The following is an 18,032-nucleotide window of genomic DNA, read 5'->3' as shown; positions in this document are numbered from 1 at the left end:
CACGAAAAACACAGAAGTTTCTAAATTGGATCCGAACTGGACATGGCTGCTGTGGTCACTGGATGCACAGGTGGTGTATTAGGAGTTCTGCAGAATGTGGCAACCCTGATCAAATTATGGATACTCTGCCCTCTGTACAAATTGGATGGTGACGTTGCAGAGCTACATTTCCTTTCCTCAAGAGCATTGGACTGGTTAACTGAGCTTAAACTGAACTTTTAATTGTTGTTCCAAGTCAGCCATATGAAAGAAGAAGTCCTCCCTCACGTCTTTAAAAGAAAAGCTATCTTCAAACTAAGAAACTGTCAAACAAACCTAACATATCCTGCTCTGTGATATAATCAATGAGCCACTAAGCTGACTAGTAATGTCCATGTACATTAACCACTTGATCTGTTTTAATCAAATAAAGGAGACTTAAAGAACATAGCAGAGGTTGACTGCCACTATTCAAACAGAATATAGGAAATGATTATGCCTCCCAGACCATTAACTGTTTTTCAACCTGTCTGTGAAAGTAAAATTTTGAACCACAGTCCCCTGCCTATATTACAACAAACAAAGCAGGTAATATAAAGTTGATAGGAACTGGGACCTTGGTTGTTGAAAACTCTGGCTTTTCAAATAGTAATATTTGCATACCCCAATCATCATTTTTAAATTCCAAAATGGAATTAACACAAATTTGCTATCACGTTGTCACATGGAACATTTTGAACACAGGATTGCTTAGACTTGAAATCCCAGACTATTAGAAATAGAAAGTCAAGTCATATATTGTTAAAAAGTAAATTTACCCTAGATTTGGACTAGAGGTTCAGATAAGACTTACAGTTTCAATATCACAAGAGATAAATGATCACCAAATATTAAGACAGATAATCATCAAAGACCTACATTTTTAAAAAAAAGGATGGGCTTGCAGTTACAGTGACTGCATATGCAAATGTGGTGGTCAAACACCCAGGCTTACATTTTCAGATGTGACTAATGAATTTGGGTGACATGCTCAAGATTCTTCATAGAGACCTTATTTTTAAAAGTCTGGTTTCCATCACTTTCAGGAAATCAGGTTCCCCCATAAGCAGTTTCAAGCTGGTCACTCCAAAACTACTGCTAATTCTAGTTTTCTTTTTACAAATTAGGCCTATACTTTTTTGCTGCTTTGTGTGAATATTAATCATTTGAAAAGGTATATTCACTTACCAAAACTCAATTTCTCAAATCCAAATTAATTACATGGGCTACAACTGTTATGTGGGTGGATAGCTTTAGAAATGTGCTATAGATAATAATGATTACTATAAAGATGGCTGGTATAGAAATACTTTTTTTAATATTGTAGTGCTGAGGTGTTCCAGTCATGAATCAAGGCCTGATTATGCCAAGCACTATACAAACACATAACAAAAAAGACAACTGCTGCTTCAAAGAGCTAAAAGGTAGATAGCAACTGTAATTTTATTCAACAAAAGAGAGAGATTCTCTTTTTCTCTCCTTCCTTTTTCTCTCACTGTAACCTGTGGAATTATTGGATTTTATATTATCTGTGGAATAAGCAACAGTACCTTGACCCAACTGACTCTGTACCTCCTCATTCACTGGTATTTTCACAGTACTAATTCTTTAAATACACAGTTCATGTACACGTTTCACTTTTGTTTTCTGAGGAGGACACGAAAGGAAAAACTATTGAAAATCTGGCCTGGCTTTATATATTCAGTTCTTACAATTTACATTTTAGAAGCCAAGTGTATCTTTTCAGAGGACAGTATGTACCATTTCTAGAGCAGAGATATACAGAAACAGGCCTTACAGATGGAGCTGATCTGACTATGAGTTATAGGCATTATAACCAACTTTTCTTCCATTCCAATACCCCATCCCTCCAGAAATCTTAATAGGCTTTTGAGAGCCTCCATTTAAAGCTGGCTGCATAAAATGATCCTTTGATGAAAAGGGATTGAAACAAGGGTTAAAGTAGACATTGAAAGGTTATTGTAGAGGGCACATTGTTCATACAATCCTCCTTTAATATGTGTGGTGTGCACCTGCGATAAGATGATTCATTAGATAAGGCCTCACTTTGACAAGCTCCATCGTTCAACCCTCGGGGTAGTGATGGAACAATTCTGCACCCACCCAGTAAATATAACAAGGTCAGCATTTTTTTCCTAGGACTTGGATGGGGAGAGCAAAGCTCAGGAAGCATCTTTGTTTATGCTTTATGTAAAAAAATATCCCCATAAAGTTTGAGGATCCCTTTTCTCTTTTCTTTTATTGACCAGAATAAAAAAAAATAACCTTTCCTTCTCCAGTAAATAACTTGGCAGTACAAAATTATGGGGAAGGAAGGAGAAACAACCATTTGTGCTTTTTTGAATTATATGTCAAGAGCTGTAGGACTAAAACTTTATAATTACTGATGTCCAAAGCTGTGCTAGTCTATCAAACATCTATAGTAATGTCTGGCATCTGCCAGAATGTTTCTTCTTATCAGTATTACTTCTAACAGCACATTTATTTTTGGATACATGGTACACAGTTAGCACGGCTAATCTTAAATTATGCTAATCTATTTTTACAACAAGTCTATGACATTACAACTGTTGTGAAACAAACAGTTGCGTTAACTTTATTACTGGTATTTGATATGAATAGAGCCAGTTAATGGCCATGATTCAGAAAAATACGTAAGCATGTGTGGTTAATGGGATTGCTCTCATGCTCAAAGTTAGGTACTTACCTCCCTGAAAGGGAACCTATGGCAGGACAGGATTATTCATGTTTAGAGTAATACCAGATTTTTAAAAGCAACACATCCTCTCAAATTAGTACCAATGACTAACGGATCCATTAAAGAATTCTGGATTTTATTAATTCGGAAATGAGTAAACAATTATGTGAACTCAATCAAGGATACCGCATTGCCAAGTTGTCTTTGTTGATTTTTTTGACAAATGTATCATATTTTATAAGTGTTTCATAGCAAATTTATAGAAGGACTCATAGCAGAGTTTGTAGAAAAAAAGCCATCTTAGTAATACTGTAGTAATACAGTTCTTTGTTATTCATTCTTTGTTTAGAAATGGAGAGATGCTTCTAGTATTTTTGGTGAAATCTAGGAAGTTCTTGAATTAGTGAGAATCAGGAACAATATTCAGATTGCTTTAAAAATACCACTATCTCATTACGGTCATCTCTTTTAAAAGCTTCATTATGAAACAGAAAAGCTGAACTTGTTTTTACTTGAAAGAAATCCTTTATTGTAACTTCTTCTCAGCATCCCTACATTTTTCTATTTCTTACCTGTGCTGGTCATCACTATCTATTTATCCCAATGATGTGCATTTTCAAATCACTATTATGCAAAAGGAAATTCATTTTTATCAGAAGAACAATCTGCAATAAGAATTTACTGTTTTCTCCATCTTCTACTCACCTGTCCTTGTGCATTAGTGACTAGTTGACCTGTGACCCCCTGAAGACTGGAGAGTGCATTGCCAAAGGCCTGCGAGCTTGCTATTGAGCCCATGGCTGCTGCCGCTGCTGCCGCTGCTGCTTGACTTGCTAGTGGATTATTAACCAGCTGAAAAAGAAAGAAAAGATCACAGTAAAACCACTGATAAACATGGGAGCAGACAAAGTGCTAAATGAATACCATATATACATGCTACAGTCCTAACATGGTGGAATATTACAATTTATCACTAGAGTTTAAGTAGTTCTTTTGAGAGGTTTCTATTTCTGATGCATTGGTTTCTTTGACAATTAATATATTTAAGAATCATAGAGGAAATTCCACGTTACTGCTGAAGAACCCAGTTGCAGTTTTTTAAATTTGGAGTTATGTTTATAATACTTCCTTAGTTGCATAAGAGGTCTAAGTAGTTTGATCTTACTTCTAAGTGAAGTCAATGAAAGTTCAGCTTTTGATTTCAATGGGAATGAGATCAGACATTTAGATTGGAAAGATATATTTTTGCAAGTAGATCCTGTAGTGCAACCTGCATTTAACTTCTGAATCTAATTGTCAGAAAAAACTGTAGCCCTATTAGCTTATACATGGATGGAATATGCAGCAACACAAACAAACACAAATCACGGCCTTGAACTTGACCTATGATTAACTTAATTGGAACTGATAATACAGAACAATCATCACAATTCTTTATTGACAAATACTGCAGGAAACATATTGAAATAGCTCTTATTGTTTCGCTCCTGTGAATAACTCATTCCAGAGCTCATGTAAATTTCTCTGTCTTTCTATAAACTGCACTTCCTTGTGCATTACTACATGCTCAATATACAATATAGAGTACTGTAACATTTTCACTGACAGGCCAGTTTTCAAATGGATCCCTTAACAGGATGGTCATATCTCACATAAGAAGCCTTAAACAACATAGCTGGCATTTACATGTTTAATACAAATTATGGTGTGCTACTGTGGGATTGTTATGGACTCTTATGCTGCGTCCACACAAGTGAATGTTTGGTTTCCTGGGGACAACCAGCAATGGTGCACTTTGTGCCATTGTCCTCAGGGAATGCGTGTGCCATGTGCCCTCTGGTGTGTGGCAGGTTACCCTAGGTGGGGTAGGGGAGGCTGGGGCCAGCACTGGGTTGGCCCCAGCAGCCTTACCTGGGCTCCTGGGGTCCTTCCAGGGCTGCAGCAGTGGTGATCCAGGCATGCGGTGCCTTGCTGGTAGCCAGTGTGTGGCCAGGCTCCCGTTTTCCGCAGCACATGCTGCCCCCATGTCTGTCGCTCAGCGTTTTTTTCCATGTGAGTTTTTTGACCCCTGGATGTCCAGGGGTCAATTCCCCCTCCTCCCCCCCACACTGCTCCCATGCAGCATGGAGAGCAGCTGAATGTGCATTATGTGCCTGCAGCACCACATAGTGCATGGCTGTGCTCGTTTGGATATAGCCTTAGGGTCTGGTACTGGTCATTTATGCCATATCTGAGATACGATGGCCATGGATGCCATCTATGAAGATAAAGGGAGGAGGTTTCATTCTGTGTTCATTTACTCTGCAGCAGGATAGAAGATAGTGTTACTTACCTTAATGCCAAAAATAAGACACATAAGGAGCTGACATAGTACATACTTGTATTGTGCATTTTTCTGGTGAAGAAAGTAAACTAGGAATAGATGACAATAAGAAAGCAGAGCCTTCCCGGCTTGCTCAGGGCTGAAGGCTGGCACCCCTCTTTTTTCCTTGGTTCTGAAGAACAGCCCTTCTGGATGATCCCTAAACTATTTTGGTGAGCAAAACAGTGGAACCAAAAACTGCCATTACTATAGATTAAAATGAAGTGTGAGGATAAGTCCAAGTCTGAATCTTTCATTTTTTTCCAAAGTACAGTTGCATAAGGTTTATTCAAATAAACCCTTTATTACAGAAGCTAGATGGTCTACATTAATTTTAAGTATGTGCAAGTTAGAAATACAGGGATCTAGAATGGGAATCTTCATAAAATGAATTACCCTAATAGCTGGAATACCACTGCTGGGAATAATGAGCTAAATCCCTCTAAAATGTTATATGAGGCCTTCATTTGTTTTTGCAGTGGGTTAGGCATATATATGGTTATGTTTTCATTGGCTCTTATGCTTTACACCTTCATTCCAAGACACCTAAGAGCAGAAAATGGATAACTTTTGATAATGGATAATTATTTTTGTAAGGCATTTTCACATTTGCAGTTTCCTCTTCTGAGAATACAGAGACAAAGGTGCCTGGGGTGGAATATAGATGATTGCTACTGTAAGGGGGACAGCCGTGTAAGTTGAGAGAGAGTCTCTGAGAGACTTTGTACATGGTTTAGTTTGGAGTTATCCTCAAAGATCAACCCAAATCTCTGGCCTCAACTTGTGCATAATGGTTTGATGGGCAGATGCTACATAAATATGCAGTTGAGGTGGCATATATATTTCTTAGACATGTATAAAAATACACTGAGGCTAGCACAGAGAATTTGTACATCTGAAATTTGACAGGGAAATGAAATGAGTGTCAATGCATGAAACAACAAGTGTATTTTCAAGTCTGTAGAGCTGGAGAATCCCAGATATAAAAAAGGGTTATAATTTAGAGCAGCTCCATTTTTAAAGGGGTTATAAAATTTTAATAAATGTTTTAGATGTTGCAGGCATTATACTGATACAAGTAGTGTCTATGATAGATTTCAGAAATACATCAGCTGAGGATGTAAGAAATGGTTATAATCTATTCTGACAAGAAGCCCTCTTATTATAGGAATTTAGGATTGAAGGGGCTTCCTGGACCATCAAATCTAGTTCCTGGCATTCCCGGGCAACATATTTTTCAAAAGGGCCCACAAGGATATCTACTCTGACCTCTCTTTCATGTTACCATCACAAAGCATTCGATAAAAAAACTAACATGCATGTCTCAGGTAAAGCACAGGAGACACAAGGATACCACCAATGCCTCATCCTTATAACGACAGTAAATGAGTTAAACTCAGATGACCCTAAAAAGTGGACCATACCCAACACTACTGAAGAAGGCAATCCCCTGTCTCCCTCAGTTCTTCCAAGCCTGGCTCAAGGGAGAATTTCTTACTGATCCCGTATTTGGTAATCAGTTTGATCCTGAGCACAAGTGACTGAGACCCATCACATACCTAAAAGGATTTTTTTTTCTGTTGGAGTCTATAATTATCTACCACATTTGATTAGCTGTGCATTAAAATATCTATTCATTTATTAATCTTCCAAAAGTACTTAAAAATGGAACATTGCTTTGTTTGCCCAGGGATCTAGGATCTGTAGACTGAGGCTAGAGTTTCTCCACGACCTTTAAAATTTGCAAAATAGAGAACTTTAAAAAAAAAAAAAAGCTTTAACAATGGAGCTGGAAAGAACCGATGGCATGCTTTGGTGAATTTTTTAAAATTTTATTTTGTGTGAGAAAAATTATACTGGAAATGTAAAGAAACCAGATCATTCAGACTGGAGGAACCTGGCAGTAATAAAACTAGACAGGAAAACAAGCAGCCTTTCATTCTTTATGGATGAAGGAACCTCAATTACCTCTCCTGCTCAGCAGCACCAAGGATAGAGTGGAAGAATATGAACAGGGTCAAATTCTACCCTAATATAGGCATCTAGCTGGAATGGTTTAGATCTTGTGAAACCTACATATATGCAGGAACTTGGACTAAATGACCTTCCAATTCTCTAATTCAGGGGTTTTCAACCTTTTAAAATAAGTGTACCCCCGGCAGCCCCCTTTTTAATAAGTGTACCATCGGGGGGGTGGCGAGTGGCCGGATGCAGAGTGTGGGGGGGTGGTGAGCGGCCTGATGTGGAGCTGAGGGCAAGCGGCCAGACACGGAATCGGGGGGTGGGTGAGGCAGTGGCGCAGGGTGGCAGTGCTCTATCCCTGCCCACCCCCGTATACCCTCTGGCACCTTTCAAAGTACCCCCAGAGGTACGTGTACTCCTGGTTGACAACCCCTGCCCTAATTTTATGATTTTGTGGCCCAAATTATGGTCCAAATTAAGGTAGAATTTGGCATACTGCATATAAATAATAGAACAAATCTATTGTATTCACACACATCCTTCACTAATGTTAATGGCTTTGCCTGGGCAGGATGAGGACTTATGTACTTGGCTATTTGTTGTAAATAAGGAAGAAAGCAAGTGGCCGGTTTTCAGAAGCAGCTTTCAAATGCATACGTGCAACTTGGTGCCTAGAAATCATTGCATCATTCTACAAACACAGATGATTGGAGGTACAAATGATAATCTTTACATATCACTCTAATTGCATCAGTAAATAGGAACAACCAGATGTTAGAATCTGTGCCCACAGTTAAGTATGGATGCACTTATTTGGAGGAACACAAGTCTGTCTGTGAAGATGGGAACTATTAGAAGTTAGAGCCTAGGCTTTGGAAGGCAGAATGTAGAAAAAAAAAGATTTTTGATGAGCTATGGCCTAGAACTGACCTTTTCATGATGATGCTGTACTACAAGATGACTGCCAGCTTCTCTGTCCCTGCCAGGAAGCAGAAGAGGGCGAGGGGAGCAGTGGTGTGCACAGTTCAGTATTAACCCTTTCACAGCTGCTCTAACCATTTTTCGTCAAGTTTTATGCCATTACAAGGGAATTGGGGGTATGCAGTACTGGGTTGTCTTTATCCTTCTACACCACCATATTATGAGATTCTGGCAAAGAATATCAGCTTCTCTATTTAAGATACCCCAATTTTGGGGGGCTGATTTTGGGGGGGAAATGTGTGTGGTATATAAGTAAGTATGGTAATTTGGGATGCTGAGACTCTTTAGGGCTGTCACTTCCAGTGCCTGAGTTTTTGTTCCCACTCAAAGCAGCAGCCATAGAACCATGTAGTAGAGATCTTGGTTTAAAGTGACAGGCTGAAACTTCTCAAAAGTGCCTCTATTAATGCAATGATTATTTTAAATGGCAAACCTTATGAAGAGGACTCTGTCATGTCCGAGCTGATCTAATACATTTTCCTGACTTCAAAATCTAAACTTTTAGAAAAGTTGTTGGACATGGGTAAATCAAAATAAATCCATTGAAGTAATGAACTCTCATTATTAACATTACATGGTAAAATTAAGGCGGCCACCATATTTAAAAAATTGAAAACTGGGATACATCTTCAGTGACAGCTTTTAGCCTTAGGAAATACTCATATAAAAGTACACATTATTGGTAGCATCATTACTGACAGCATGTTACTCCACAGCAACTCATACACATATTCTTCATGGTGAACCATTTTTTCAGTAACATAGTGTCTGAATTAATTTATCATGAAAAGCTGAGCAAGTGTTCATATTTACAGTGAGCAACAGACTAGATTTGTTAGTATGTGCACTTATTTGACTTTTCACTCTGAAGAGTTCATCGTATTGGACCAGTAAAAAGCAAAATGTGCTTGGTGAAGAAATACCCTTTCAACAAACATTAAGAAGAAAGCAAATGCTCTAATTGATGGTATGAAAAATGAGGACTTTCAGGATACCAGTGATTTTAGCTGAAACTGGGTATCAAGTTTATATAAAACTTTTAATGTATGGTTACTTTATGTGAAATCATTATAAGGAAAGAATTCGATCTTGTAGGAATTTTTTTAATGGGTTTGTGTTAAAAGGTAAAAGAGAGAAGACACTTTATCTGAATACAACAGTGGAGAAGTATGGGACATGCTATAAGTTAACAACTTCAATAGTTATTTTAAATCAAGCCTGGTACTTTGCCTAGCTGGCTTTTTAAACTCTCAGACTTCAGTCCACTAAGAAAGAAAATAGTGTAGAAATTTGATATGCCTGGATAGCCAGTGAAATAACCTTGATTTTTACCCTGCTACACAATTTTGCCACTAGGGAGCTTTAGACAGTAAAGCAGCCAACCATTGTGTGGTTCTTCATTAAAAAAAAAACAAATAAAAACACTCCTCCCCCCACCCCCCGCTTTATTAGGGAACCAACCAAACCCCTGGATCTGATTATCCTTAAAGCTTGGAGAAAATTTCAGAAATGCTCTCAAGCATCAAGCAGAAACTTTGTGCCTGGAACCAATTGGGACTGTAGGAAATTTTCAATGTGGAACTGAAATTTCTGGCTCAAACCCATCATGAATTTATTACAGTAATACTTCCTCATGTAGGGCTGACCTCACTGAGGCATTTTATATTTGTGTTCAGAACTCCCCTGTGAATGTGAGGGCACACAGCAAGACTCCACATTTGTCCATGTTTTTCCTAGAAAAGATTGATTAGGATTGACTGGGTTATAGGATAGATGAGAGGGAAGAGTTTGTTTTAAGGTTGGTGTGGTCATTTCATGAAAGTCATACTACTGTCTTCCTAGGTTTTCTCATCATTATCATTGCTTTACTAATTATTGCAACTTAATTATTATAGTAATATCACTATTAATATCCACTTTAACAACACATATGTAAGAACATCAGAAACAACATTTATAATACTAACTATAACGATAAATACTATAGCTGTGCAAAGCTTCAGTCCCTGATTTGATTTGGCAGAGATTCAGCCCAATTCGATGGCCAAATCTCCAAATCCGAATTGAATCAGAGGACTTTTTAATCTTTCTCTATGAATTGAATCAGAACCCTCTGAATTGATCTGAAGAGATTCAGAAAGATTTTGAGATTTGAACATAGACACAGCTTTAAATGTTTTTTTTATATACCTCTAGGTAGCAGGCGGCTCGTGAATGCTGCAATGCTGGGGCGCATGGAGTATCCCACAGAAGCATGGGGGACTCCCCAGTGTGCTCAGCAGCAGACCCGGAAGTGGACCAGAAGCAGTTCTGGTCCACTTCTGGGTCCACTGGGGAGCACGCTGGGGGGCCCCCCATGCCCAGCCCCCCGCTCAGTCAGTGGTGCCTTCTGGGTCTGGGTGGGGGCACCCGGGGTCCCTGACTTGGGCTGAATTCGAATTGAATACAGCCCGCTTCACACACCCTTAGTCAATGCTATTGCTACATCCTGAGTGCCTCAGAAGATGTAGATCAAGGTTATCAAACCTAAATCTTTAACTGTTAGGCTTTTAAATGAGTGCAAGATGCTTGGAAATGTGCGGGGTAGCTGTAGCTTCCTTTGTGTGACTTGTGTTGATGTCATCCCCACATGTCTAACTACAACGTGCATTTCCATTAATTTCATTATTTAATCTATGATGTTTTTATTTAGATGCACACACTGCACCTATGAATGCAGTAAGATCTTAAACACCTCTAAAGATTTTCTAAAAGACGTTTTCGAAAATTGTCTCAACTGGAACCTTGAATCACAGGGGTGAGCTCCAAATAAATATTTGTAATACTAAGAAATAATAACAGGAACATTTAGCATATTTACATAGCTTTTCAGCCATTATTTTCAAAACAAAGCACGAGGCTAAGGCTGTTTAATTTGCATTAAGGTTTCTAAACAAAAGTAGCTTGATGTTCAGTGCTTCTGTTTGCAGGAAGGTCCCACTGAAGTCAAGAAAGCCAAGGTCAACACATGAAACTAGATTCTTCATAAGCTCACAAATTCCAAGAGTGGAGCTTACATCCATCCAATCTATGCACTACTGCCTTAGCATTTTGTTTCTCTGTGGCTGCATATGCCTGTCCTACCCGGGGATGCTCAAGTTACGGTAAACATATTGACACCACCCTAAAGGATACATGCAGAATTATAACAAGCTGCCTAAAATCCACTCCTGTTCCCTGCTTATACTCACTATCTGGCATAGTAACTCCTTACATCAGGAGGAAAGTAACAGGTGACATTGTCCGGTAGGTACAAGAGTCAGATGGCCACCACCTGCTATATGGACATCAACCAGTGCACCTTGTCTCTCATCGAGAAATAGCTTTTAGTCCTCTACCATATCACCAGAATCAGCCAGAACTACCCTCTGGTAAAAAGAATGGGAGAAACTAGATAACAAATCTGTTGAATGGAGCCAGTGAGGAATTACCCCCGGTGAGGAGTTAGCATCGGTTACAACTGCATATGGCATACATAGTGGAGTCTGAACAGATTGAGAATGGGTCTTGACAGATGCAACTTTTTCATGAAATCATGCGGCCTCAGCACAACTGACCAGCGTATTTGGCAGGAGAAGCAAACCATGGATTATCTCCTGAGATGCCCTGTAGCACTACAATGCACCCCACAAGATCTGGCAATCAACACCAGAAGCATTGGGCTGTGCAGAATATTGGGAGCAGACCATATAGAGAGGTTGGATTGGAGATGCAATAAGGAAGTAGTCAAGAAAGCATTACCGACATACACAAAATGTAAGCCTAATTAATTAAATAAAATAAAATAGATATAAAAAGATACTTTGATCACTTGCTTGGAGACCCTGTACATTTCAGAACTTTGTAAAGTTTATGGAAGCCATGTTTATTCTTTTTTTCTAGTTCTCCCTTTGGATTTTGTATCATGAGACAATGGCAACCTTTAACTTTTCTAAACGAACAGTGGCATAGACTGCCTAATAGAATAGTCACCATACAATTTAATCATGTATATCTTCTAAAAATCTGCCCTTGCTAAGGCAGATGCTTTTTACTATCAATTTTGAAACAACATGTCAAAAATTGTTATTTCGAATGTGTCTGAATAGGGATTCATGTAATAGGCCTATAACTATATAATGTTACAGCATTTTTCAGGTCCACCCAACAATACATGTACATTTCAAAATTGTGTGAATCTGTATTTATAAATGACTGTAGGAAGAATCTTAATTTATACATAATTGTAGAGAGAATAGCTGTTGAGTAGGCAAAACAGGCAAACCTGCATACATATGCACACACACACACACTCTCTCACATATAAACATACATATCTCAAATATTTATATGTAAATTCACAAATATATATGATCAGTAACATACTTAATTGAGATGGCAGAGATGTGGGAATATTCAAAGCCGCAAAGTTGCACACTTAAAAAGTCTGGTTCTCACAGATATTTAATCTGCTCATTATATACATTTGTTGTGGCTGGGATATTTGCTGTCGAAATCTATGGTGAATTTCCTATCAGAAGTAAGAAGTGATAGAAATATTGCTGATACAACATGACTTGATTCAATGCAAAGTGACACGACCTGGGGTAATGAAGAGAGCACAGCTCTAATGTACACCTTGCTATTACTTAGGTTGTATGCATAAGGGAGTATGCCTCAGTATTTCTCAAACTCTTTGTAGACAGGTGCTGGTGGTCAAACTGGAACCATAGTAAGTTTATAAGCACAGTTTATACCATAAAACGGCTATGCATGTGATATCAAAAACAAAGCAGTTAACATCAGTTTTCTCAGATCTCTGTACCACCATATAGAAAAGAAAAGAGGCAAAAGGTCACTAGGGGTGAGGAATAGTGTTGGATCCAATTCTGTAAGGTAAAGTGGGTGGGAGTTGTTGACAGCTCAAGATTGGTCCTTACGTTTGCAAATTAGAAATAATAAAATTACAGTGGCTGCATGTCCACATGCACTTTACTGCGGAGTAGACTAAATAGCTGAGGAGTAAACATCACTGACTACACATGCAATGGCATTAGGCCACAGTACACTAATTAACACCACCATAAGATAGTACAGTTGGGGACAGTACTATCTTATAATAGAGCAATTAACTGTGATTAGACGCATGCGTAGCTGCTGACCACGGGTGTAAATTGTGCCCAGTCAGCCAATCCAGCAGGGGGCAGACTCCTGCCCGCTGCTTAGCTACACAGCTCTGCATTTTCAGCACACTTGTGCTCCAGCCAGCCCCTCCACCACCCGATGCTGCCACCTGGAGTGTGGAGCAGAGCAGGACAGGAGTGTCCCAGCATAAACTGCTCCACCCTGGTTCAAATTGCTGCTGTAGACACTGCACCCGTGCATGTGTAGACATGGAGTAGTTTACTCCAGCTCAAAATGCTCCAGAGTTTTTTTCTTCAAATTAATTTTATTTTTGATTCTCACTGGGTGTCAGCACACCCAGTGAAAATCTAAATATTTATTTTTTGATAGTTAAGAGGAATTTGAAAACAATGGCGAGTGAAAAATAAAAACAGTAGTAACTGACAGAATTCCATAAATTGGCCACATTTGAGTATCTAGCTTCTAGTATTTTAAGTTCTTGGATGCCAACATTAGTTTACTTGCATAAGCTAGATCCTCAACTCATATAAATAGGTTTAATTCTATTTACATCACTGGAGCTATTTTGATTATACTGGTCAGGCATCTGGCTCTTTCAAGTTCCCCATAAAAAAAAAAGATTTTCATCCTTTATATGCATCATAAATATACTGTGAACATGATATGTTCTTCTCCTTTGGGTGTTACACCAGTATAGTTCCATTGTCTGCATTGGTGTGATTCCTGATTTACACTGGTGTTCAAGAGAAGAGAATTAGGACTGAGGTAATTAGCATAATCCTTAAGTTTTCTGAGGCAATTTCCAAATATAGTAGAAGTATACACTAATGGGGTCCCTTCAACTTTCTGAAGGGGGTAGAATCAGTTCCATTTCAACTTGTTTCAAGTTGTTTAGTTCTTTGGCTGTTATGCTGATCTATTTTAGAATGATTTATCAAGCTTCTGAAAGATGCTTTCTATGCAAGAAAAATGGTCACTTCAGGGCTCTCCTGTTGCAAAAAAAATGAGCCATTATCAAGAGGAAATTGCCATCTGTCCTCTTGGATAAGAGGCTAGCACTTTGGTCTTGGTGATATAGCAGCAGTAGAAAGGGTGTCACACAGAGACACAATATATTAATCTCCTTAATCTAAAGCATTTTATTTGCCTTTAATTTGAATGCACAAATGGGGTGTGCCCCATGTAAACTCAATAATTTACAGACACAACTGATAATGTGCTCAAAAGCACACAGATGCAAATAGAGTGCATGCTGTGAAAATGCCATCTTTTATTTTTACATATCTGGGTAAATCTTTTGGAATGTTTTGCCTCATAGTACAATATACTATTTAAGTATGTATGTTCTTCACTGTTCAGTTAAAGGTTAGTTCACAAAGCAGAATATTAGGTGCAGGATTTCTCTCTCCTTTTCCATGTGTGCATATGAGAGAGAGATTTTCCACTGAATTCACATGGACAAATCTGCATGAACAAAATATACAGGAAATACATACATTTATCCTTGTTGGAGATTAACAGACTGACGTTAAAATCTTTGCTGTCCATTGTGGAAAACAGTTTTGGAGTTTTTCATTCATTTATGTCCTAGTGATTTCACAAAAAACTCTGCTTCTTTATAAACCAAAACTCCTCTTGACTTCAACAGGGGCAAGATCAAATTCTAAAACTAGATCTGTTGGGAATACTTAACTTCTTCTTGGTTTCAGCTCCAAACTCAGACCAAAATCCACCAAATTTTGGGCAAATAAGTTCCAAGCACACTAAGGCAGTGTGCCCCAAGCTTATTGCGAGTAAAGACAGGGAATACAACTGTGTTCAACCCCCAATACAGTGGACAGCTTTTGGAGGACACATCCTGCTCCTTTTCTTTGGAGCAATGGAAACCACTGAGCATGCCTTCCCTCACCATTCCCAAAGGCATTATCTGCTTGCTTCTGCCATTGTGTGGATATGGCATCTCTGAGATGGTGCAACTTAGTGCCACCTTTGCCTCTGGGAACTTCTATTTGCGCACTTATAAACAAATTACAGTTACATTTGTTACACGATTGTGACACATGCACAGCTGCAGACCACTTTTAAAGTGGCTGATCATGCAACAAATTAACCCTCATCAAATGAGGGGTCAGATGAAGGTGCTCCATTTTAGAGTACCTTAGGGAATTTGTGTTCCTTAAGGTTAATTTGTGGTGCAACTGGGGCTGGGAGTGAGCTGTGGACTGGGGTTTTGCCTGGCTTGAGCTGGAGGGGGATGGGGGAATCAGAGCCCCCACACCTTGCAGCCCTCTACTCTAGCCTCCTCCTCCAGCTCAGGCCTGGCAAACCCCAGCTCACAGCTTGCTCCCCCACTCCTCCACCCTCCTTTCCTGCTGACAGCTCTGAAGCTAGGGGGTGGGAGGAGATGGGTGGCTCCTGAGCTGCAGGCAGGCTCCTTGGGCTCCTGCAAGCAGACTCAGTTCTCTACCACCCTGACCCAACAAGCAAATGTCTGTTGGGTTGGGGAGGTGCTCTAACTCTTGGCACTTTATGTAAAGTACTATGAGTTACAGTGGGGGCCTGCACATCTGTCAGGTCTGTCAGTGCCTTAAATGTGCAAAGAAGGCAGACACCCACTAGACAGTTTACTATATCTATGCTTAGAGACAGCAACTGTTAAAACCTTAGCATCTGCACACATGCAAGTACAAACTGTTGCACTAAAAACAGCGACTCCAGTATTTATGTAGAACTGCATTCAACGTGGTCCAAATTCATATCTTGCCTGTGAGTGACCATCTCCCCACTACAGGGAGAAAGATCTCAGAAGAAATTTAGAAGGGCTCAGACAGTAATGGAGCCACGTAGAAACTGTTTCTGCAGAGAGCCCTTCCCACTAGTCATTTCCATCTGATTTGGCGCCAACAAGCAACCTCCTGCCAAAATAAGCTGTAAGTTGTGACACAGATGAAGCACTATTAGAGTTCTATTAGGCATGCTGCATGGGGCTGGGACTTGCTCAATTGCAGCCCTTAACAGCAAGGAAATTCCAAGTGGAATTTTGCTAATGTTCTTCTGAGAGGTACAAAGAACACAGTTTGCCAGTTATTTTAATTCTATAGATCATCCATTGTTCCCGTAAGGTGAATATTTTTTGCGCAACCAATCAACATCATACTGTCTTCTAAGCACTACAATTTTTTAATTCATAAGGCTCTCCTCAGGCTTTCCCCTATTTTATTCTTTCACTCTGATCTCTTTTCTCTGGTCTCAGCTGCTTTCTTGCAGTTGTTTTGGACTTCAGCTTGATACATTTTCCATTTGGGAGCTCACACTGAGCAGAAAAAACAGCACTAAAGCTACTCTGTTCGTAAACATTTGATGCTGCCATCTTAATACCCAATTAATTTCTAAGTCCAGTTTGCAAAGACCTTCCTATCGAAAGCCATGATTCTTTCAACTACAAGTACAGTTTAAAGTTAAGTATTTGCTTAAGTCCTGGCAAGAGTGTAGCCTAAATTTCTTTTGCTTGTGATCTGTCTTCTTGCCAGTCAAAGGACTGGATACATTTAAAATCGAATGATCTCAACCCACAAGTAAATTATTCTATGTGATTTTAAGAGAGGTCATACAGGGTGTAAGTCAGGGCAAGATTTGGCCCTTTGTCTATGCATGTCTTGGATGGAGTTGAACACAGTGTCAGCACATCACACATATTAAGTTATTCAGTCTTTGTTAATGGCTGACAGCACAGATGGATATTATGATCACTATTTAGAATGATTAATTTAAGTTATGTATACTACCATTGAAAACCTACTCACAAACATTCACCTGGCAAGCTCTGCTACATGCACAAAATTCTGTACAATCCCTTTCTTTCTATAGCACCTCAGCTAACAACCTGAAAATCTGTAGCTCTTCCATTAAATCCCACATTTATTGCCTTACTGTATATAGACTCTTGTTCTTCCATAAAGCACTGTCAATAGACAGATAGATGAATTTCTTCATGTTCTAAGTATTTTCTGCTTTTATCTGTTGACTAGATTCACAAAATATTTATGGGCCCTTTAGGCAATCTTGGTGCTTTACAAAGCAAGGATTTTGTGCTAAAAATAATCAAAGTACCAAGTTCTCAGGCTGATTCTGATTTCCTTTACATTGGTATATAGCCAGAGAAATCTGAGTGAAGTCAGTAGCACAGCACTAACATAAGGCGGATCAGAGTCAGATACCTTAACTGCCTATATACTACATATTATATATAACAGTACAATAGTGTAATTTAGAAACCTGGAATTAGATGACTAAACTGATGGTTTAGTAGAATCAAGGGTCTTCAAAATAAGACCTGACTCTTTTCACCTACACCTGTGAAATAAGTAAGAATTCAGTTGTGTGGCTGAATTGGAAAATAAAAAAGATTCATTATGGGTAGACCTCACATGGAAATATTTAATTTATTTGGGCAAAATTTAAAAAATGGTATTTTGGTTCAAATGATATGTTACATTCAACATAAACCAAAACATCTTGCCTTATTTCATTTTTAGGCTATTTCAACCACTTTTAACCTTTTAAAAAATTAGCTCAGTTTCCAAAAGAAAATGCCATTTTAACATTAATAGATCAAATATTTCCTGATTCTAGTGTAATTTACATTAGTTTAAAAACTGGATGCAAAGTACACCATTGTAAATTAATATCTGTTCACACCCAAAGTCTTCACACAAACACTACATCTAGAAGTTCAGGCATTTAGACAGGGTAAAAATGCCCCCTCCATCTAACTCAGTAATTAGATGGGTGCCAGGTGCCTGATCTAAGGTAAATCAGGGGAGGGGA

General features: G+C 38.9%; 1 protein-coding gene across 1 annotated transcript in view; it reads right to left on the bottom strand.

Moving 5' to 3' along the window:
* Positions 1-18,032, bottom strand: part of POU6F2 (POU class 6 homeobox 2) — a 393,965-nt gene that overhangs the window by 83,787 nt on the left and 292,146 nt on the right. Inside the window, exon 5 of the mRNA XM_019509078.1 lies at positions 3,443-3,589. Coding sequence (XP_019364623.1) covers positions 3,443-3,589 — 147 coding nt within the window. The remainder of the gene's footprint in view (positions 1-3,442; positions 3,590-18,032) is intronic.

Source organism: Gavialis gangeticus, unplaced genomic scaffold (assembly GCF_001723915.1).
Source record: "Gavialis gangeticus isolate Ggan-Ray unplaced genomic scaffold, GavGan_comp1, whole genome shotgun sequence".
In the NCBI taxonomy this organism is placed as follows: Eukaryota; Metazoa; Chordata; order Crocodylia; family Gavialidae; genus Gavialis; species Gavialis gangeticus.
Note: the sequence above shows the minus strand (reverse complement) of the source record. Positions and strands in the feature narration are given on the sequence as shown.